The sequence below is a fragment of the Scyliorhinus canicula genome, chromosome 6, assembly GCF_902713615.1.
Source record: "Scyliorhinus canicula chromosome 6, sScyCan1.1, whole genome shotgun sequence".
In the NCBI taxonomy this organism is placed as follows: domain Eukaryota; kingdom Metazoa; phylum Chordata; class Chondrichthyes; order Carcharhiniformes; family Scyliorhinidae; genus Scyliorhinus; species Scyliorhinus canicula.
In genome coordinates this window covers 20,461,325-20,484,967 of record NC_052151.1, presented here as the reverse complement: position 1 = coordinate 20,484,967, position 23,643 = coordinate 20,461,325, and the positions used below count along the sequence as shown (strand labels likewise).

Below are 23,643 nucleotides of genomic sequence, written 5' to 3'. Positions count from 1 at the left end.
TGGGATATGATTCAACCTAATCTCGAGCTGCGTGAGAACCGTACAATACTTCATCCTTATCCCTCGTTGCTATGGATTCCGCCCTTGCCCTTGGAAAAATGTGATGTTTTTATCAGACTTCTGTGTTTTGCAAACTCATGACTGAGTTTGGAAATTGTATGGTTCTTTCATTTTAAAACTGGGAATTGATATTTCTGTCTTAAACAGTCTTCTTACCTATATTAAGTGTATTTAAAATACCTGACTTCTACAGTCGCCCCTTTGATAAATCGAAAGATCAAGTGAGATATATCAGAATAAGATAAAAGATATCATTAAAGCGATAGGGTAGGTAAAAGCGCAAATAATAATTCATTCTATATTGTCATTGCAGATTTAAACAATAGAATGGAAACTTAGTATTGCAACAAGTATTTCAACAATAATCATTAAAATTCTTAAAGAATCATTATTACAAAATAACAATTAATGAATTAGTCAAATTTGATGCTACAGATTCAGTATTAATAGATTATACAAATAATTGATTGATATTACGGTTAACATTTTAACAAAAGTATTTCACCTCAAATTCATCAATTGGGGGTGCAGTAGGGTTAGTGTGAATCATTCTGACAGTTGGCCCCCTGCGTTTAGCGAATAGTTCTTTGATGCACGTAGCACACTGGTATGTCATATAAATGATGAATCCAGCTGCACAGGAGAATAGGATTATTCTCATTATGGACATTCCTGTGTATCCAAACCACCCGCAAATTCTATCCCAGAGAGAGAGAACTTGGGATGGATCAAGTTTTTTGATTTCTTTTTGGATATGTAATACCAAATATTTAACTTCTTCAGAGTTATCAGGAATGAAAGTGCAACATTCTGCACCAATCAGGGCGCACGTGCCACCGGTTTTGGCTAGCACATAGTCAAGTGCCATTCGATTTTGCAATACCACGGTTCGAATTGTTTGCATTTTGTCAGAGATTTTGTCTAGGGCAGTGGCAGTGTATTCTGCCACATCTTGTATGATGGTTGTTATCTTATTTAACTCATTCTCCATCCTTACTTCCCAATAGAAAGGAATGAATCTAGCAAAAATTGCATCTCTAAAGGTGATAGAACGTTTTTTTCTTTGAACAGTCATTTCTGAAATATGCAGGAGATTAGTCACATGACGAATGGCAGGTACCATGTATCCTAAATAGCAAGATCCTGACCAGGATCTTGGGAGCCAGGGATATGCTTTATCATCACAAAAAAAATAAGTTCCATTATAAGCAGAATATGAGTAAATATATTCTAAGAGCCATTGGTCTTCGAATGTTTTATTATTTCTGAGGTTAGGTATGCCTGTTATCCTTGAGGACCGCATAACTCTTTCTAAGCGGTCGTTAGTACATTTAAAAGCTGTGTTAACATCTACATAGTTAGTACAATTACTATTACCCCTTGGTATCCCTTTAGGGTCCTTACTGATGAGGCAAATTGATCCTTTTTGTTTAATATTAGTTGGGAGGTTAAGATGTTGAGGTTTGTTGTCAGGGTTAAATTGAAGTTGGTGCCATCCTGAAAAGGTGTTTAGTGGATAGCCTGCAGATTTCCATAAGTTAATAGATTTTTGGATGTCAACCTGGTACCTCCCATTTTCACATGTATATGCTCCAGAACGGGTCACCACAGAGCGAGGGACACTTTGATAGATGTACCATTCTGCTGTTTCTGAAGCATTAAAGGGAATAGTTAGAAAGGGAATACCCTCCCCTGAGTTAGTAGGGGTTGCAATGCATACCCAACAATTAGAAATGTTAAAGTTTTCAGCATATATCTTAGATGTGTAAAGGAATGTGTTCTTATTCATTTCTGATACAACATTCACGAAGTCAATCAAATAACTGAAAATTAAAATTGGGGCAAACATTTTACTTGTACGCGCGCTTCACGTGCGATGCGTGAATCCAACTTTTCTTTCCTTTTAACTTAACAGCGGATTGGGTGGTGAGAAGGATTACGAAAGGACCTTCCCACTTCGATCCCAAAGGTTCCTTTTGCAGCTTTTTGACGTACACTTCTTCACCGGGCACCAGGTCGTGTCCACCCTCCGGAGGATCACCCCACGCAGCCAACACCTGTTGAGAAGCAGAGCTAACAGCATTTGTTAGATTTTGACAGTAAGACAGCAAAGCATCACTCATTAAATGACAGTCTGCTTTCCTCAAGTCAATAGTTCCTGGCAGAGACATTGGTCTGCCTGTGATGATTTCAAAAGGGCTCAGGCCTGTTGTTCTATTTGGTGTTGCTCTAATGCTGCATAATACTATTGTCAAAGCTTGGACCCAATTCATGCCTTCCTGGCTGTATTTAGACAGTCTTTCTTTCAAAGTTTGATTCATACGTTCTACTTGTCCTGATGATTGTGGATGATAAGGACAGTGTAAATTCCAGTTAATGTTTAGTAGTTTACAGACTTCCCTACAAACAGCTCCTGTAAAGTGGGTTCCATTGTCTGAGTCAATGCTAGCTGGTACTCCCCATCTGGGAATAAAGTCTTGGCATAGCACTTTGGCTGTATGGGCAGCTGTCCCTCTTCTAGCTGGAGCAGCTTCCACCCATCTGGAGAATTTATCCACTATTACAAGGACGTCATTGTACTGTTGACATTTAGGAAGAGTGATGTAATCTACTTGTAAGTCCTGGAATGGACCTGCAGGAGCAGGAGCTCTTAATTGAGGCATTGATGTTATCGGACCCAAGTTATTCTTTTGACAGGTTACACATCGGTTTGCTACCAATTGTGCATGTTTTTTGAATCCTTTACCACACCAACTTCTGTGGAATCGATCCATCATTTGTTGAGGTGATATGTGTCCCCATGAATGAATTTGTTGAGCTAAGAAGGGCATTAGTGATTGCGGTGCGGCTGGTTTACAAGTTTGAACTTCTCTCCAAATGTCATCATCATACGGTTGAATACCTGATTCTAACCATTTCCATTTTTCTTCCTTTGTACAATCATTCTGCATTTCACGTAAATCATGTAATAAGGTGGTTACTCCCAATTTGTAAATGTGACTGGATTGTTGATGCCAATGAGAGGCACAAAGGGAGGCAGCTTCCCTTGCTGCGTGGTCTGCAAGAGCATTTCCTCTTGCTTCCATAGTGTCCTCATGAGTATGGGCTTTACATTTTAGAACTGATACTTCTTTGGGCAAGGTCATAGCTTCTAGAAGATCTTGTACTTCCTTTCCATTTCGGATAGGTGTACCTGCTGTTGTGAGAAATCCTCTTTTTCTCCACAGTTGGCCAAAATCATGTGCTACTCCAAAACCATATCTGGAGTCAGTATAGATGTTAGCAGTTTTATCTCTTGCCACATGACATGCTTCTGTAAGTGCCTTTAATTCGGCCTGCTGAGCTGATGTAGCTGGGGGCAAACTTCCTTCAGCTAATACTTCGTATGGGCTTGTGACTGCCCACCCAGCTTTCCTGATACCCTTGTCAATAAAAGAGAAACCATCTGTAAATAGGATTAAATCTGGGTTCTGTAGTGGCTCTTCTTCTACTAAGCGTACTTCTTCCATTTCCTCTATTATTTTCACACAGTCATGCACCTCTCTCTCTCCCTCCCCTTGTTCCTCGGGAAGCGGGAGCAAGGACGATGGGTTTACAGGACTGGCTTTGTGAAAATATAGGTTGGGAGCTTCCAAAACTGCTGTCCATCTAGTCCACCTAGCTGATGTAACTTGTGACACTCTGTTCATGGATAGTAGAGAATGGACTGAATGTGGACATTTAATGATTAACTTTTGGTCTAGAACAAGTCCAGATGTAATCATTACAGCTCGACATGTAGCTTCCATGGCTCGTAAGCAACTGCCAAATGCTAGTGCCACATTGTCAAGTTTAAGGGAATAGTACCCAACTGGTCTTAACTGATCACCATGTTCTTGAGCTAGTACTGCAGTCATATAACCATCTCTTTCATGAACAAACATGGTAAAAGGTTTTCCGTTGTTTGGAATACCTAAGGCTGGCGCTGAACACAGGACCTTTTTCAAATTCAGAAATGATTGTTTTTCTTCAGAATTGAATTTAACTCGATCTTTTGATTTTCTGTTTCCTTTTAGAAGATCATTCAATGGCTGGCATAATTGAGTATAAGAATCAATCCAATTTCTGTTAAAATTACAGAGTCCCAAGAAAGATCTGACTTCCTGTACAGTTGAGGGTTCTTTAGCTGCTTTGATGGCAGCTGTTCTGTCCTGAGTAAGTTCCCTTTTGCCTTTGGAAATTTTCTGTCCCAAGTAAACAACTTCTTCCTGGGTAATTTGTGCTTTTGCAAAGCTAGCTTTGTGACCATTTGCACTGAGGTGGTTCAAGACCACCCGTAAGTCCTTTTCATGGTCATCTTTATTGATGGAGGCTAACAGAACATCATCTACATACTGAATAATGGTTGAAGGCAGATCAGGCAGTTGCCTGATGTGATTCTGCAGAGCCATGTGGTAAACAGTTGGGCTATTGTGAAAACCTTGCGGTAGTCTAGTCCATGTGTACTGTTGCTGATTAACTGTAAAAGCAAACCATGGTTGTACTTGTTTAGCTAATGGTACTGACCAGAAGCCATTTGCCATATCAATGACTGAAAACCACTGAAGGTCAGGAGTTAAAGAGTTAAAAATTGTAGACGGATCTGCCACTAAAGGAGCTTTTCTGACAATGAATTGATTTGCCTTTCTGTAGTCAATAGTAAGGCGCCATGTACCATTAGCCTTTTTCACAGGCCATACAGGGCTGTTTGATGAACTGTGAATACGCACTAAAATATCCCTTTCTTCAAGTTGTTTTATTATAGGTAGAATACCTTGAATTGACGTTTTGCTAATGGGGTATTGTTTGGTACAAGGTGGAGCTGATCCCATGAAAGTAACTGGTTCCATTTTCAAAAGACCACAATCATTTTTGTCAATTGCCCAAATTGGATGATGTTGTATTTCATCTTTTTTTATGTGTCTAATGGACCAGGTAATTTTCCCATTATTGAAATTGAGTGAAGAATTTAGTTGTGATAAGATGTCCATACCTAGAAGTGCTTGTGTTACCGGACCTACCCATATTGACGCTATCAGTTGATGTGGTCCAAATTCTAAGAGCAGTGGTTTAGTCTTCCGAAGAGGGACAGAGTCTCCTCCTGCAGCAAAAGCTTCAATTTTCTCTGAAGTTAGGGGAAAGAAAGCAGCATTCTGTTCAGTAACACAGGTAAGTTCAGCTCCAGTATCAAATAGAAAATCGATATCAATACCTTCCACTCTTAATGAAATATATAATCCATCATTTTTCTGCTGCAAAAGTGCATGTAGAGAGAAATGGAGAGAATCATCAAGAGTGGGGTCTAGCAGTTTTTTGAATTATCACACAGAGAACGTCTTTGAGCTGGAGGACAGCTGTTTAACATTTCATTCATAGCATTGTTATCATCGTGTAGAATCCTACGTGGGTACGGTTCGTCCCCATGTGGGTAAGATTTCTCCCTACATGGGTAAGATTCCTCCCTACGTGGGTAAGGTTCCTCCCTACGTGGATAAGGTTCTTCCCTACGTGGATAAGGTTCCTCCCTACGTAGATAAGGTTCCTCCCTACATGGATAAGGTTGGGAGGTTTTAGAATTCCTGTACGTAAGTCTGGGTCTGTCTTGTTGGAACGTTACCCTAGGTGCATCTTGTTTGTGCGCATTACGTGGTTGACCACGAGGTGGAAATGTATTGTAGTGAAAATTGTCTACCTCATTATCATCTCTCGAATCCATCCGTTGTTTAAGATAGCATTTTGCCATCCAGTGTCCTACTTTACCGCAGTAAAAACATTGTGGTATATTTTCCTTACGTGATTTTAATGGAGCCAGGGTACATGTTTGCCCCGAATCTTGTGGTGGTGCTTTAGTCACTGCTGATGAGCTTGTCCGATTGCGTAAACCGCGATCTATCTGAATGCACCGGTCAACTATGTCTCGGTATGTGCCAGTTTTGGCCCAAGCTGGTAAAACCAAATTCAAGGCATCAGAAACTTCAGGTTTAACACCGGCTACAAAAGCCGTTTTTAGTGGATTTAAATTGCTTGCATCCCATGTGTCAGTTTTGTCTGTAAGTGTCATTCCCGAATATTCAATCCAAGTCTGTAAAAATCTGTCCTCAAAATCCTGAATATCTTCATTACTTTTTTGAATGCAAGATGTGATCTTAGACCAATCGGTCCTCGGGGGGCGAAATGTTAATAGCCAATCCCTGATTGCTAGCCAACCGGCGTCTAAATTTTGCAAATCATCTCCAAGGGCAAATTCCACCTCAGTTCTAAGGGTTGAAGTTACGCGAGTACCGAGCATGATAGTCAGAACTTGTACTCCATCAAATGGGTGGAGACTGTAAATGGATTTTAATCTGTTAATTCCATTCCATGTGGACATACCACCCTTTTTAGGATGTGGGAGATTTTTGGACCATTCGTCAATTTGTGCAGGCTCTGCTGGTTCCTGAGTCCATTGATGATCAAATATGTTTCTAGAGATAGTCTCACCTTCTTCCTCTATTTTTTTGCTTCCAACTCTAACCCGTTTGCGTTTTAAAGGGGCTAGTTGAATTAATTTAGTATTACGCTTTGTAGGAACACTATCTTCGTCTGATTCATTTGGCAGAGGAATTGATTTATTCATGACACTTGATTTTGGCTGTGCATTTGCCAATTGTGCCACTAGGTGGGCTGCTTGTTGAGTTTGTGTTACTTCAGCTGCTGTTTGAATCCAGTCTTTTAGGACCTTGCCACTTTCAGTGGCAATATTTAAATCTTTTTTTAAAACATATCTTTCTTCGATTAACTTGCAATTATCATATTCAATTCGCTCAGTTTTTGATTGTAATCTTTGGTATCTTGACTCAACCTTAAAAATTTGATCTTGTAATTCTGCTGTTTGAATAGATAACTCCTGGAGTTTAGAGGTTTTGTTTTGCAATTCTGTTCCAATTTCATCATAATGTTCAAGTTTAGATTCTGCATCTTGCAAATCTCTTTCTAAAACACATTTTTGTTCCATTACCTTATATTTTTCAAGTTCAATCCGTTCAGTTTTTGATAGCAACTTTTGGTATCTTGACTCAAACTCAAAAATTTGATTTTGTAATTCTGCTATTTGAGAAGATAACAGCTGGAGTTTAGAAGTTTTGTTTTGCAATTCTGTGCTAATTTCATCATAATGTTCAAGCTTTGCTTTTGTATCTTGCAATTCTTTTTCTAAAACACATTTTTCTGCAATTAACTTTGAATTTTCAAGTACAGTTTGATCAGTTTTTGATTGTAACTGTTTGTATTTTGACTCAACATCAAAAATGTGATCTTGGAACTCTATTTGAACAGATAACTGCTGGAGTTTAGGAGTTTTGTTTTGCAATTCTGTTCTAAGTTCATCGTCCTGTTCAAATTTGGATTTTACATCTCGCAATTCTCTTTCTAAAACACAGTTTTCTTCAATTAACTTGGAATTTTCAAATTCAATTTGCTCAGCTTTTGATTGCACCTCAAAAATTTGATTTTGTACTTCTGCTATTTGAACAGATAACTGCTGGAGTTCAGAGATTTTGTTTTCCGAATCAGTTCTAGTTTCATCATCAGATTCAAGTTTTGCTTTTGCATCTTGCAATTCTTCAACAACTGCAATTAGTTGGTCTTTAGTGGTCCTATATTCATGATCAGTTTTATTTTTAGTAATTATCTCTTGCTGTCTGCGTAATTGTCCCATAATTGCCAGGGACCATTTAACACGTTCTGCACTGTGCAATCGTGTGCTTTTTCCCCATGCTCTCTTGATATTATCAAAGGACCACTGTCCTCTGCGGATATTATACTTTGATTCAATTTTTCTTGAGGTTTCACATAGGTCAAATTGTTTACGAAAGAAAGACCCAAAATCCCCCAACATATCTTCAATGGAAACATCTGGTATCCCAGTTCCTCCTTTTACCGTCGTAGGGAGTAAATTTCTGCCTTCTAAAGGGTCTAAATCTATACTTTCAACTGGATCAGCCATAAATTCAACCTTTCACTTAACTTTTTGTGTGTAGGCTGCGTTAGTCTTAACAACCAGCAGCTGATTGATTTAACACAGTCTATAAAAATGTCCTTTTCAGGGGTCGAAGCACTGATTGATGCGGCTTTAAGACTTTTAATGGGTGAAAAAGATATTTCTTACCCCAGTCTAGCCGTGGATTCCGACTGTCTTCCGATCTCTTCCGATTATTCCCGAAGCTTCCGTCGTCGCCTGTTCCTCCTCCGATTTCTCACGAAGCTTTCCGAACCTCTCCGAAGGTCGAATCAGAACTCCTCCCCTCCTGCCTGACTCGCCAATTGTGAAGTATCTCTAAGGATTTGATCCAGTTTTGTTTAATTTACGGTTGCCGGTTGTTGTTGAGACATTGCTGAAACTCAGTAGAAAAGCAAGTTTAAAACTTGTCAGGTGCAAATAAGAATTGTTTTATTGAAGTTCATTGGTTACAACTTGAAAATGATTTAAAAGGTAGTTTGTAGACAATTTGATTTTCTTCAAAGAATCACAGGAATTATCTTCTGAGACAATAGCCTGAACACAACTTTAAAAGTCAGAGGCTGAAGTCAAAGTATGAAAATGAAATAGGAATACAGAACTCTTTTCTAATTCTCTCTCTCTCTCTCTCTCTCTCTTTCTGTCTTGTTCTCTTTGTCTCTCTGACTTGTCTGTCTTCTTGCCTTTCTGACTTCTGTCTCTAGTCTCCTCGCCTCACTTCTAGTCTCTCGTCTCTCTCCTCTCCTCACTAAAAATGGTGGTCAAATCATCCATGGATATACTCTTTGATATCTGTCTTAAGCGATCCGATCACACCCCAATATAATCCTAATTGGTTTAAACTATATTCAAAACACATTTGATTTGATAAAAAGCCGTCCATCATGACAATGTAACGCCACTTCTAATTGTTGCTTATTGGTATGTTTCTCATGGGATATTGTGCTTTATCAAAACCAGCAAAAACTGGTCTAATGCTGACCTACCTATTGCCACCATGGAGACCTCATGTTATCTCATCTTGCTAGGCTAGGCATAATTCAGAACATACAACTCAAACTGTCTTTTATAAGATTGTTTCACTGAGAATGTTGGAATCAAATATATACATATATATATTATATTTGAGTCGATGTTTTAACTGTCCATTTATTAAAAACAAGGCAATATAGTTCAAGATATTTTTTTTAGCTTGTATAATTTATGGGATATGATTCAACCTAATCTCGAGCTGCGTGAGAACCGTACAATACTTCATCCTTATCCCTCGTTGCTATGGATTCCGCCCTTGCCCTTGGAAAAATGTGATGTTTTTATCAGACTTCTGTGTTTTGCAAACTCATGACTGAGTTTGGAAATTGTATGGTTCTTTCATTTTAAAACTGGGAATTGATATTTCTGTCTTAAACAGTCTTCTTACCTATATTAAGTGTATTTAAAATACCTGACTTCTACAGGAAGTGACAAAGTTAATTGATGAGGGAAGGTCTGTAGATGTCGTATACATGGACTTTAGTAAGGCATTTGATAAGGTTTCCCATGGCAGGTTGATGGAAAAAGTGAAGTCGTATGGGGTTCAGGGTGTTCTAGCTAGATGGATAAAGAACTGGCTGGGCAACAGGAGACAGAGAGTAGTGGTGGAAGGGAGTGTCTCAAAATGGAGAAGGGTGACTAGTGGTGTTCCACAGGGATCCGTGCTCGGACCGCTGATGTTTGTGATCTACATAAATGACCTGGAGGAAGGTATAGGTGGTCTGATTAGCAACTTTGCAGATGATACTAAGATTGGTGGACTTGCAGATAGCGAGGAGGACTGTCAGAGAATACAACAAAATATAGATAGATTGGAGAGCTGGGCAGAGAAATGGCAGATGGAGTTCAATCCAGGCAAATGCGAGGTGATGCATTTTGGAAGATCAAATTCAAGAGCGGAATATATGGTCAATGGAAGGGTCTTGGGGAAAATTGATGTGCAGAGAGATCTGGGAGTTCAAGTTCTTGTACAAGAAGGGGAGTAGAGATAACCCTGGCAACTATAGACCAGTGAGCCTTACTTCTGTTGTGGGAAAAGTCTTGGAAAGGTTTATAAGAGATAGGATGTATAATCATCTGGAAAGGAATAATTTTATTAGAGATAGTCAACATGGTTTTGTGAAGGGTAGGTCGTGCCTCACAAACCTCATTGAGTTCTTCGAGAAGGTGACCAAACAGGTGGATGAGGGTAAAGCAGTTGATGTGGTGTATATGGATTTCAGTAAAGCGTTTGATAAGGTTCCCCACGGTAGACTATTGCAGAAAATACAGAGGCATGGGATTCAGGGTGATTTAGCAGTTTGGATCAGAAATTTGCTAGCTGATAGAAGATAAAGAGTGGTGGTTGATGGGAAATGCTCTGATTGGTGTCCAGTTACTAGTGGTGTGCCACAAGGATCTGTTTTGGAGCCGTTGCTGTTTGTCATTTTTATAAATGACCTGGAGGAGGGCGTAGAAAGATGGGTGAGTAAATTTGCAGATGACACTAAAGTCGGTGGAGTTGTGGATAGAGCAGAAGGATGTTACAAGTTACAGAGGGACATAGATAAGCTGCAGAGCTGGGCTGACAGGTGGCAAATGGAGTGCAATGCAGAAAAGTGTGAGGTGATTCATTGTGGAAGGAATAACAGAAAGGCAGAGTACTGGGCTAATGGTAAGATTCTTGGTCGTGTGAACGAGCAGAGAGATCTCGGTGTCCATGTCCATAGATCCCGGAAAGTTGCCACCCAGGTTGAGAGGGTTGTTAAGAAGGCGTACGGTGTGTTAGCTTTTATTGGTAGAGGAATTGAGTTTCGGAGCCATGAGGTCATGTTGCAGTTGTACAAAACTCTGGAGTATTGTGTGCAGTTCTGGTCGCCACATTATAGGAAGGATGTGGAAGCATTGGAAAGGGTACAGAGGAGATTTACAAGGATGTTGCCTAGTATGGAGGGAAGATCATATGAGGAAAGGCTGAAGGACTTGAGGCTGTTTTCGTTAGAGAGAAGAAGGTTAAGAGGGGACTTAATTGAGGCATACAAGATGATCAGAGGATTAGATAGGGTGGACATCGAGAGCCTTTTTCCTCGGATGGTGATGTCCAGCACAAGGGGACATAGCTTTAAATTGAGGGGAGATAGATATAGGACAGATGTCAGAGGTAGGTTCTTTACTCAGAGAGTAGTAAGGGCGTGGAATGCCCTGCCTGCAACAGTAGTGGACTCGACAACACTAAACGCATTCAAATGGTCATTGGATAGGCATATGGACGATCGGGGAATAGTGTAGAGGGACTTTAGAAGGGTTTCACAGGACGGTGCAACATCGTGGGCCGAAGGGCCTGTACTGCGCTGTAATGTTCTATGTTCTATGTTCTATGTACCCTGAAGGTGGCAACACAGGTTGATAGAGTGGTCAAGAAGGCATACAGCATGCTTGCCTTCCTCGGACGGGGTATTGAGTACAAGAGTTGGCAGGTCATGTTACAGTTGTATAGGACTTTGGTTCGGCCACATTTGGAATACTGCGTGCAGTTCTGGTCGCCACATTACTAGAAGGATGTGGATGCCTTGGAGAGGGTGCAGAGGAGGTTCACCAGGATGTTGCCTGGTGTGGAGGGTGCTAGCTATGAAGAAAGGTTGAGTAAATTAGGATTGTTTTCGTTGGAAAGACGGAGGTTGAGGGGGGATCTGATTGAGGTATACAAAATTCTGAGAGGTATGGACAGGGCGGATAGCAACAAGCTTTTCCCAAGAGTGGGGGTGTCAGTTACAAGGGGTCACAATTTCAAGGTGAGAGGGGGAAAGTTTAAGGGAGATGTGCGTGGAAAGTTTTTTACGCAGAGGGTGTTGGGTGCCTGGAATGCTTTACCAGCGGAGGTGGTAGAGGCGGGCATGATAGCATCATTTAAGATGCATCTAGACAAGTATATGAATGGGCGGGAACAGAGGGAAGTAGACCTTGGAAAATAGGAGACAGGTTTAGATAAAGGATCTGGATCGGCGCAGGCTGGGAGGGCCAAAGGGCCTGTTCCTGTGCTGTAATTTTCTTTGTTCTTTGTTCTTTGCATTAAGCGCCGGCAAGTCCCGTGCACACCGGTGCATGCCTGTGGCTACCGCATCCATCTGGGAGGAGTAATATCCTACTGGTCCTAATTTATCCTTATGCCTCTGGGCTACTACAGCGGCCTGCATTCCACTATCCTCTTGGCAAAAGATGTGGAATGGCTCACTGAGCTCCAGCAACCCCAGGGCAGGCGCCTCCACCATTGCTTGTTTTCGATTGGAAAACGCCTGCGTCTCCTCCTCCCCCAACTTCATCTTGTCTTTGCTAGACCTTCCCCCCTTGGTTAAATCCTGCAGGGGTTTTGCAATGGCTGCATATCCCTCCACAAAGTTCCTGCAATAGTTCAATAATCCCAGCACGTGTCTGACCCCTTTCACTGTGTGGGGTCTCTGCATGCAGACCATGGCTTTCTTTCTGTCTTCCGGGATTGTTTTCTTTCCTTGAGCAATGATATGTCTTAAGTATGTCACCTGACTCTGTCCAAGCTGTACTTTGTTCAGATTTAGTTTAAGTCCAGCGTCTTGAATCGCCTACACCACCTGGTGGAGGGCCAGGAAGTGTGATGCTGAACTGTTTGAGGCTCTTAAAATATCATCCACGTATTGTAAAATAGTGATCCCGACACAATGTAGGGTTTCAATTATCGGGGCCATATTCTTTTGAAATACAGTGGGGCTATTGTGGTACCCTTGTGAAAATGAAAAATGAAAATCGCTTACGAGTAGGCTTCAATGAAGTTACTGTGAAAAGCCCCTAGTCGCCACATTCCGGCGCCTGTCCGGGGAGACTGGTACGGGAATCGAACCGTGCTGCTGGCCTGCGTGGTCTGCTTTAAAAGCCAGCGATTTAGCCCAGTGAGCTAAACCAGCCCCTTGTGGTAAGCAGGTCCAGGTTTACTGCTGATTCCCCACTGTAAAAGCAAACTTGTACTGATGCTCCTCAGCCATGGGGATTGACCAAAACCCATTAGCTCTGTCTAGAACCATAAATATCAAGTGTTTTAGCCCTATAGTATTAAGAATACTTGCCGGGTTTGCTACTATCGGGTATTCCTTGGTTGTATGACTATTTAGGGCAGTGTAGTTGATCGTCAGTCGGTACCTGCCATCCGTTTTTTTAATGGGCCATGTAGGTGAATTAAGACAGGAGGAAGTTTTAGTTACAATCCGTTGCTGTTCCAGATCAGCAATGATGCCTTTGACGGCTTCCAATGCTTCCGGTTTAATAGGATACTGCTTGTGTGGAGGGTGAACTCCTCCAGGGATTGCTATGGGGGTGACGCCAAGGTAACCGCAATCCTGCTTGTGTGTGGCCCAGACCTGGGGGTATTGGGAGGCTAGGTTTCCCCAGACCATTCCCTTCTCCCAACTGGGCCGAATAGTCGCTATCCGGGAGATTGTACATCCTTTCCGTTGCACCCACCGGTCCCGTCTGTAAGGTTTGTGCCACGTTCTGGAGGCTGCCTTTGTGTCAATTATAGCTCCCAGCTGTTCTAATAAATCTATCCCCAGAATGCTGCCTTCTCCAGTCGAGCATTTCCAAATTTGAACTTGTTCTGCTTGACCCCCTATTTCTAAAACTATCGGTTCACTTAAGATTGCTGTTTGTGTTCCTCCAGTCACTCCCTGTAGTTGCACACTATGTTGTCAGCAAGAGTAAATCTGTCATGGACACGGTTGCCTCAGTGTCAATCAGCATTGTACAATGCTAACCCCCCAACACCGTGTCCACATACATTCGGGGGTCCCTGTCCTGGGTTCCCAGGGCTGCTAATTGTCATTTCTGTCCCAACAACTTCTGTCATTCGGATGCTGTAATTTGAATCACTGGCTGAGGCTGTGCTGAGATGAGGCTGCTAGGGAGGAGCTCTGTGCCAGTCTTTGATTGTTTGGGTCCCTGTTCTTCCTTTCCTCCCCCTTTCGCCCAGCAGTCCCGTTTCTCGTGGCCATTCCTCCGACAGTTGGTACAACTTCGGAACTTCCATTCCCCGTATTTGTCTGCTGTTTCTTTGGGAACTTGTTTAACGAGTGTCACCTTTGTCCAATTAGCACTACCGTGTCCTAAGGCTCTCCCAAGTCCCGTTTAGAATTATCATATTTCTGCTGGTCTGTTCTGCCGGCTGCCGTTATCCAGCCCCTGCTTTGTACATTGGCGGGTAATATCTGCCAGGCCGAACCAGGTAATTTCCCCTTTGTTAACAGTCTCACATCATCCAGGGTTAGATCTTGGGTTTCCTTTCATTCATCCATGGTTTCTCAAAAGGCTGAATCAGTATGGGTTCAGCGCAATGGACCGAGTTTGTCCATGAACATTTGTTTCTCCGCTGCAATCAGCGGCATTGTTTGAGTGGTCGTTATGGCCCCTCTCCCACCTGTGGCGGTTTTCAAGGTAGTTCGAATTGGTGCCATGGGAACGGATGGGATTTATTGAATTATACGGAGGTGGATAGTTATTATACTGGGCTTCGTCAGCTAAACTTCCACCTGTCTATTTTCCCCTGTTCTCCTTCCTCCTCAGTGAGGGTGGGATATAGTGGCTCAGCCACCATCCTTCCCTGTGGTTTGTTAAGTCCCTCTTCCTGTGCTTTTCTTACAGAGGCTGCTGGTTTCTGCTCTGCCTCAGTGTAGAGGCGATTTTTCATCAGAGCATCAAGTATTACAGCTGCCATCTCTGCCCTCTTTTTAGTCTGTCCCAGCCACCAAGCCTTTTGCTCAGCTTTGGGCGCTTTTGAATTATATCCTTTTTCTTTTTTAAAAAATAATTTTTATTCAAATTTTTAACAAATTTTAACCAACAAAACAAAGAAAAACAGTAACCCCCCCAATACAAAAACACTAAATTAGCAAAAATAACAAGCATGAAACCATGAAACCACCCACCCATCCCCATAACCCCCCCCCGGATTGCTGCTGAAGTTGACCACCCCGTAATGCTCCGCCAGGAAGTCTAGAAACGGCTGCGACTGCCGGAAGAACCCTTGCACTGATCCCCTTAGGGCAGACTTGACCCTCTCCAGTTTGATAAACCCAGCCATATCATTGACCCAGGATTCCACGCCCGTGGGCCTCGCATCCTTCCACTACAGAAGAATCCTACGCCAGGCTACCAGTGACGCAAAGGCCAGAATACCAGCCTCTTTCGTCTCCTGCACTCCCGGCTCCGATGCTACCCCGAAAATTGCGAGCCCCCAGCCCGGCTCCACCCTGGAGCCAACCACCCTTGACAAGGTCCCCGCAACACCCCTCCAAAAGCCCTCCAATGCAGGACACGCCCAGAACATGTGGGTGTGGTTTGCTGGGCTCCCCGAACACCTGCCACCCCTGTCCTCTCCCCCAAAGAACCGGCTCAGCCTGGTCCCAGTCATATGCGCCCTATGCAGCACCTTTAGTTGGATTAAACTAAACCTCGTGCAAGAGGAGGAGGAATTCACCCTCCCCAAGGCATCCGCCCACATCCCCTCATCGATCTCCTCTCCCAACTCCTCCTCCCACTTCTCTTTCAGCTCTTCCACCAAGGCCTCCTCCCCCTCCTGCATCACTTGGTAGATTGCCGAGATCCTTCCCTCACAGACCCACGTCCCCGAGAGCACCCTGTCCTGAACCCCCCTTGGTGGCAACAGTGGAAACTCCGCCACCTGCCGCCTAACAAACACCCTAATCTGCATATACCTGAAGGTAATCCCTGGGGGGAGACCCCACTTCCCCGCCAACTCCTCTAAGGTTGCAAACTTCCCATCGAGAAAGAGGTCCCCCATCCGCATGATACCTGCCCTGTGCCAGCTCAAAAACCATCCGTCCATCCTCCCTGGTACAAACCGGTTGTTCCCCCGTATCGGGGACCAAACTGAAGCCTTCACCTCCCTCCTATGCCGCCACCACTCCCCCCAGATTTTGAGGGTAGCCACCACTACTGGACTTGTAGAGTACCTTGCTGGGGGGAGCGGCAACGGCGCCGTCACCAGCGCCTCTAAGCTCGTGCCCAGACAGGACGCCGCCTCCAACCTCTTCCATGCCGCCCCCTCCCCCTCCATCACCCACCTATGTATCATTGCCACGTTCGCAGCCCAGTAGTACCCACACAGGTTGGGCAGCGCCAACCCGCCCACTTCCCTACCCCGCTCCAGGAATACCCTCCTCACCCTCAGGGTCTTCTGCGCCCACACAAACCCCGTAATACTCCTACTGACTCTCCTGAAAAAAGCCTTCGGGATCATGATGGGTAGACACTGGGAGAGGAACAGAAACCTCGGGAGCACCGTCATTTTGACCGACTGGACCCTGCCCGCAGGGAGAGTGGCAACACATCCCACCTCCTAAATTCCTCCTCCATCTGCTCCACCAGCTTCGTAAAGTTGAGCCTATGCAGGGCCCCCCAGCTCCTGGCTATCTGGACCCCCAGGTATCTGAAGCTTCTCTCTGCCCTTTTCAGCGGAAGCTCCCCTATCTCTCTCTCCTGGTCCCCCGAATACAGCTCACTCTTCCCCACATTGAGCTTACACCCAGAGAAGTCCCCGAACTCCCCAAGAATCCTCATCACCTCCGGCATCCCCCCGCCGGGTCTGCAACATACAACAATAAATCGTCTGCATACAACGACAGCCGATGCTCCCCCCCCCCCATCCCACCGCACTATCCCCCTCCAGTTCCTCGATTCCCTCAGCGCCATGGCCAGGGGTTCGATCGCCAATGCAAACAGCAGGGGAGTCAGGGGCACCCCTGCCTCATCCCCCGGTACAATCGAAAGTTCTCCGACCTCCTCACATTCGTCACCATACTCGCCAACGGGGCATCATACAACAGCCTCACCCACCCAATAAATCCCTCACCAAAACTGAACCTCTTCAAAACCTCCCAAAGTTATCTCCACTCCACCCTGTCAAAGGCCTTCTCCGCAGCCATCGACGCCACTATCTCCGCCTCCCCGTCCACCGCCGACATCATTATGACATTGAGAAGCCTCCGCACATTAACGTTCAACTGCCTCCCCTTCACAAAACCCGTTTGATCCTCGTGAATAACCTGCGGCACCACATCCTCCACCAGCCTGGCCTCCTGAAATCGGCCTATATGATCCACACTGAAGGGGGCCTTATCCCGCTTCAGAATCAATGAGATTAACGCCCTGGGCATCGTCGGGGGGCAAAGCCCCCCCCTCCCTTGCCTCATTCAAGGTCCTCACTAGCAGCGGGCCCAGCAGGTCTGAAAACTTCTTATAAAATTCAACCGGGAACCAATCGGGTCCCAGTGCCTTCCCTGACTGCATGCTCCCCATCGCATTAACCAGCTCCTCCAGCTCAACTGGCACCCCCAGACCCTCCGCCTGCTCCTCCCCCACTCTTGGGAACTCCAGCTTGTCCAAAAAGCGGTCAATTCCTCCCTTCTCCACTGGGTGCACTGACCGGTATAACTCCTCATAGAAGGTCCTAAACACTCCGTTAATGCCCCTCGCACTCCGCACCAGACTCCCTCCTCCATCCCTAACTCCCCCTATCTCCTTCGCCGCCTCCCGCTTCCGGAGCTGGAGCGCCAGCATCCAACTCGCCTTCTCCCCGTATTCGTAATCCGCCCCTTGCGCCCTCCTCCACTGCGCCTCTGCCTTCCTGATGGTCAATATATCAAACTCCGCTTGGAGACTACGACACTTCCTCAATAGCCCTTCCTCCGGGACCTCTGCGTACCTCCTGCCCACCCTCACCATCCCTTCCACCAACCTCTCCCTCTCCATTTTCTCGCCCCTCTCCCTACATGCCCTGATGGAAATCAGCTCCCCACTAACCACCGCCTTCAGCGCCTCCCAGACCACCCCACCTGCACCTCCCCATTGTCATTAATTTCTAAATACCCCTCTATGCACCTCCGGACTTGTCCGCACACCTCCTCGTCCGATAGCAGCCCCACATCTAACCTCCACATCGGGCGTTGGTCCCTCCCCTCTCCCAGTTCTAGATCCACCCAATGCGGGGTGTGATCTGAGATGGCTATCGCCGAATATTCCGCACCTACCACCCTCGGAATCAACGCCCTGCTAAAGACAAAAAAGTCAATCCAGGAGTAAGCCTTGTGGACATGGGAGAAGAACGAGAATTCCCTAACCCACGGCCTCATGAACCTCCAAGGATCCACCCCTCCCATATGGTCCATGAACCCCCTCAGCACTGTGGCCGGCTCCGGCCTCTTACCCATCCTGGACCTGGAGCGATCCAGTGCTGGGTCCAGCACTGTATTGAAATCTCCTCCCATTATCAAGTCCCCCTCTCAAGGTCTGGAATCCGGCCCAGCATACGCCGCATAAAGCCTGCATTGTCCCAATTTCGGGCGTACACATTAACCAGCACCATCCGCTCCCCTTGGAGCCTACCGCTCACCGTTACGTATATGCCACAGCTATCCGCCACCACACTCGACACCACAAATGACATACTCTTCCCCACCAAAATCGCCACCCCCCGGTTCCTCGCATCCAACCCCGAATGGAACACTTGCCCAACCCACCCCTCTCTCAGCCTTACCTGATCCACCACCCTAAGGTGTGTCTCCTGTAGCATAGCCACATCCGCCCCCAGCCCCTTCAAATGTGCGACCACCCGGGCCCGCTTGACCGGCCCATTCAGCCCCCTTACATTCCATGTGACCAGCCGAATCGAGGGGCTATTCACCCTCCCCCTCTGCCGGTCAGCCATAACTCTTCCTCGGCCAGCCAAGTTCCTGCAGTCCCCGCAAGGCCTGTTCCCCACAGTGGCAGATCCTCGTCCCGACCCCTCCTAATACCATCAGTTCCCCTTCGGCCCTTCCAGCAGCAACCCAGTACGCCCCCTACTCCCCCCCCAACACCCCGCTTCCCCCCACCCCCCATAGCTAGGGCCCCCCAGAGCTGCGTTGCCCCTCTCGTTGTACTTCCGTAAGTCAGCTGACTCCTGCTGACCCCGGCTGCTCCCGCCACCCCAACGACCCCCCCCCCCCCCCATGGTGTAACACTACCACCCTTCCCCCCGACCAGCACAGTCCCCTCCCATTCCGACTCCAGCGCGGGAAAAAGCCCGCGCCTCCAGCTTAAACCCCGTCCCTCGACCCAAAACGCGGGAAGAGAAGGCCCGCGCCACAATGGGGCTGCAAAACATCCCCCAAGCTTTCCCACAAGAAAAACAAAAACAAAAACCAACACAAAAGAGCAAGGGAGGAACAGGGCCTCCGAACACTGTCCATCAGCCCCCGACCCCCCCCCTCAATCCTCACTCCAAACCCAGCTTCTCTGCCTGGCCAAAGGCCCAGGCCTCTTCCGGGGAGTCAAAGTAATACTGGCGGTCTTTATAAGTGACCCAGAGGAGCGCCGGCTGTAGCAGGCAGAACTTCACCCCTCTCTTGTGCAGCACTGCTTTCGACCGGTTATAACCGGCCCTTTTTTTCACCACCTCCGCACTCCAGTCCTGGTAAATTCGGACCTCTGCATTCTCCCACCTGCTGCTCCTCTCCTTCTTGGCCCACGTCAGCACACATTCTCGGTCGACGAACCGGTGAAACCGCACCAGCACCGCCCTTGGCGGCTCGTTAGGCTTGGGCCTTCTCACCAACACTCGATGGGACCCCTCCAGCTCCAAGGGCCCTTGGAAGGACCCCGCTCCCATTAGCGAGTTCAGCATCGTGACCACGTAGGCCCCCAAGTCCGATCCCTCCAGCCCCTCCGGGAGGCCCAGGATCCACAAATTCTTCCGCCACGAGCGGTTCTCCATTTCATCCAGCCTCACCTGCCATTTCTTGTGGAGCACCTCGTGCAACTCCACCTTCACCGCCTGGCCTAGGATTTCGTCCTCATTCTCCGAGGCCTTTTGCTGGACCTCGCGGATCTCTGCCCCCTGGGCCGTCTGAGTCGTCGTGAGCTTGTCAAGTGAGGCCTTTAGCGGTTCCAGCAGCTCAGCTTTCCGCTCCCCGAAGCAGCGATGGAGCAGCTCCTGCTGCTCCCGCGCCCACTGCTTCCACGCTGCCGATTCCCCACCCGCCGCCATCTTGGTCTTCCTCCCTCCCACCTTTCTCTGCTCCAGAGCCGATTTTGTGACCGCCCTGTTCCTGGTCCACTGGCAGAGAAGTGTAGCTGATGCCGTCCAGCGCCGTTACGGGCCCTAAAAAGAGCCCAAAAGTCCGAAAATAGCGGGAGCCACCGAACGTGCGGCTCAGCTCCGCATCACCGCAACCGGAAGTCCATCATATCCTTTTTCAACCATCTTTTTGATCAACTTCCTATGCTCAATAACAATGGTTTGTATCATACTGCCATCTGGTCCCAACTGGAGGCTCCCTATTTTGGACTCCATCGAATCGTCGCGGGGCCCTACCCTTTCCAGTCTTCTTTTTTTAAAACGCGCGGCGGTTTATCCTGCACTGCTCCTTGGCGTGGTACAAAACTCCATCTTTGTCCACCCAATATTAGCATGTTCTCAGTGTTGCTTGTGTCTGCCACTACCTACTCACAACTTGCACCCCTTGTTCGAATCGCACAACTTATGGATCCGACCGTGTGATACGCAATCTCTATCTACTGGGTGGTAAATTAAAATGTACTCACCCGGGGAGGCATATCATTCTGGTCAGAATCCTGTGGACCATAATGCTAGCAGTACCAAAAAATAGAGGAGCGGTTTCAAGGCCTGTGTATTGAGTCGGCTTCCACGTGGGCTTTTCTCCTGTGGCTCAACTCAGGAGAAAAAGCAGCAGACACATCAACAATCTGAAGATGGCTTAATTTTCTACAAGCTTGCTTTCATGTACATGAAAGATAAGACCTGGAAAGCTGCCAATGTCCTTCTACAGAACAAATACACAAAATCAGCACAAATGCAACATTCAAAAATCAATAACCCTCCCCAGTTGGATGTGATCCAATCCCTGAAGCTGCTATGTTTAAACTCACCCAATGGAACTGCCAGCAATGTTTAAACTTCACCCAATAGAATTGCAAGCAATGTTTAAACTTCACCCAATAGAATCGCAAGCAATCTTTGATTGATGCCAGGAACCTTATCCTGACAGCTCTGTACAATCTTAACATCCTGTGCTGTTTGTTTGTGAGAAACAGAACAACAGAACCAGCACCCTGGAGTGTTTCACTATTGATTACTTATTACTGCTATGTCCTAAAAATACCTCCGTTTTTTAAAATTTGGAGTACCCAATTCATTTTTTCAAATTAAAGGGCAATTTAACATGGCCAATCCACCCAGTCTGCACATCTTTTGGGTTGCGGGGGCGAAACCCATGCAAACACGGGGAGAATGTGCAAACTCCACACGGACAGTGACCCAGAGCCGGGCTCGAACCTGGGACCTCGACGCTGTGAGGCAGCCGGGCTAACCCACTGCGCCACCGTGCTGCCATAAAAATACATGATTAATGGTTAATAATGATAACTCGGTACTCTTCCTATAATTCATCTCAATCCTTACTACTTATGTAAAACTAATCTAGTGGCATGCTGACTATTTAGTTTGAAGAGGTATCATCGCTGAACCCCCCCCCCCCCCCCCGCCCCCTTCAGAGTTTATGAGCAGAGACCAGAGCAGTAATGAGACCACACCTGGAATATTGTGTGTAGTTTTACTCTCTTTATCTGAGCAAGAATGTTCTTGCTATGGATGGACTGCAGGAAAGGTTTACCAAACTGTTCGCTGGGATGGTGAGACTGAGATATGAGGAGAGATTGAGTTGGTTGAGATTATATTTGCAGGAGTTTAGAAGGGGCAGTGGGATCCCATCAATTCGGGAAGAATGTTCCTGATGGCGGGAGTGTCCAGAACCAGGGACACAGTCTGAGGATACAGAAGACCATTCAGGACTAAGATGACAAGAAATCTCTTCGCCCAGAGAGTGGTGAGCCTGTGGAATTCCCGAGTTGCTCACCCTCAATCTGAATGTGAACTTCTAGCATGTTATCATCACTCTTGCCTGGAGGATCCTTGATGAGGAGATCACTAATTAATTCTGTCTCATTACATGACAGGTACAAAATATCCTTGCTTGTTTCCAGATTGTATCATTCTAAGAAACTGTCGTGAATGCAATGAATGAATTTGTCAGCCAGGCTATATTTTACAATTTGTTTTGTCTAATTTATATGATGATCAAAATTGTTCACAATTATTTCAGTCCCTTTTTTACAAGCCCAAGATTTCTTAATGTACATTTCTTTCCAGAGTGTAGCGACAGATAGGGGGTCTCTAAACTACTCCCACCAGTGAATTATTTGTTTTGGCTTTGCTCCACATTAACTGGTTGTACAACTTGATCTTCTGAGGCAAGATCATTTCTCAAAACTGTACAGATGTCACCATTTATATCAGAGCTATACCAGCCCCTCCTTTTCCTTTCAGGCCTTCGATAATGTCAAAAATCATTGAAAATTCAGCTTGCAGCCTCAATCACTTTTGTGTCTATGTCTTAGTAATGGGTATCACATGGATTTACAATTGTGCTATCAATTCATACATCTTGTGCTGTGAGCATTCAGATAGAGAGCTCTGTCTTTTTCCATTTCTCCCTTATCTGACCCTATTTGTTTGTGCGCTCTATCCCTTCTTGTTACATTGTGCTTATCATTACCTGCATCATTCCCCGAACTTTCCATGTCATTTCTCATTTACGGCTGAAAAACTCCCTTGTGTGAAGCAATGTCCCTCTTTACCCATAGGTTTCTGGCATTGTGCTGTAGTGTGGAGTGTCAGTGATTTAATTTATTCTGTGACACAAGCATATTTTACTTGCAACATTCTGAGTGATCAGCCCCTGTCCGCTCCCATCCTATTTTATGATTTAATAGTGGTTCCATATGGAACATTGTAGACAGGTCATGTCAAACATAAGGATTATTCCATCTTTGAATGCTGCAATTTTTTCATTTCAGCGCATCTTTCAAAACCGAGCCTGTCCTACGGATGTCATGGAATTCCTGACAATATATTTCCAGGACTAACAGCAAAGAAGAAGGAGGTATCCACTCACACTCATCAACAGCTATTGCTGCACTGCTGATGGGAAATGCTGGATTTCTCCTGTAGAGGGCGGTAACGGCAGGTCTGTTGGATCAAATAGTCACTCGACGCAATAGATAGTGAAGGAGAGAATCAAAAAGTACAAAGCTTTGAGGTGTTGGATTCTGATTAAGCTGAGGTTCTCTAGGGCAGGGCACAGTCATAGCAGATCTATGTGTCAGAAAGGTTTGTGTCCAGGTATAATCCAGAATGCCTGTAGGCCAAGAGGAGAAAGAGTCAATCCAGGTTAACATATAAAAGGCCAGTTACAAAGGGATTGGAAGCTCAAAGATAATTAGGATTGAAATATCAATAAAAGTGAAGATATGAATTGTAGACATGAGATGAAATTCAATCCTGATGTCTAAATATTTGATAAAACATTATCTCGGGTATTTTACTCTAAATCGAACTCATGCCTGGAAATGTTTAGTGGGTCAATGCAAAAGAGAATTTGGTCAGTTACTGATCAGTACAA

The 23,643-nt window shown here is 45.6% G+C and overlaps 1 protein-coding gene across 1 annotated transcript; it reads right to left on the bottom strand.

The window, feature by feature from the left end:
* Positions 1–1,905: 1,905 nt before the first annotated feature.
* Positions 1,906–22,774, bottom strand: LOC119966938. The gene is made up of 5 exons (XM_038798895.1): positions 22,738–22,774; positions 20,172–20,264; positions 14,745–14,896; positions 5,100–7,399; positions 1,906–2,117 (listed from the first exon to the last, which is right to left on the bottom strand). The coding sequence occupies exons 1-4, from the start codon at positions 22,772–22,774 to the stop codon at positions 5,381–5,383; spliced, it is 2,301 nt and encodes a 766-aa protein (XP_038654823.1). The 3' UTR covers positions 1,906–2,117; positions 5,100–5,380.
* Positions 22,775–23,643: the final 869 nt, after the last annotated feature.

Excerpts from the sequence above, each read along its gene's own strand:
- LOC119966938 (XM_038798895.1), bottom strand. The coding sequence starts at position 22,774 with ATGAGAAATGACATGGAAAGTTCGGGGAATGATGCAG. Across the intron at positions 20,265-22,737 it reads AAGTTCGGGGAATGATGCAG|GGCCCGTAACGGCGCTGGAC; the intron begins GTAATGATAAGC and ends GGCTCTTTTTAG. Across the intron at positions 14,897-20,171 it reads CGGCTCTGGAGCAGAGAAAG|AAAAAGGATATAATTCAAAA; the intron begins GTGGGAGGGAGG and ends TTTTTAAAAAAG.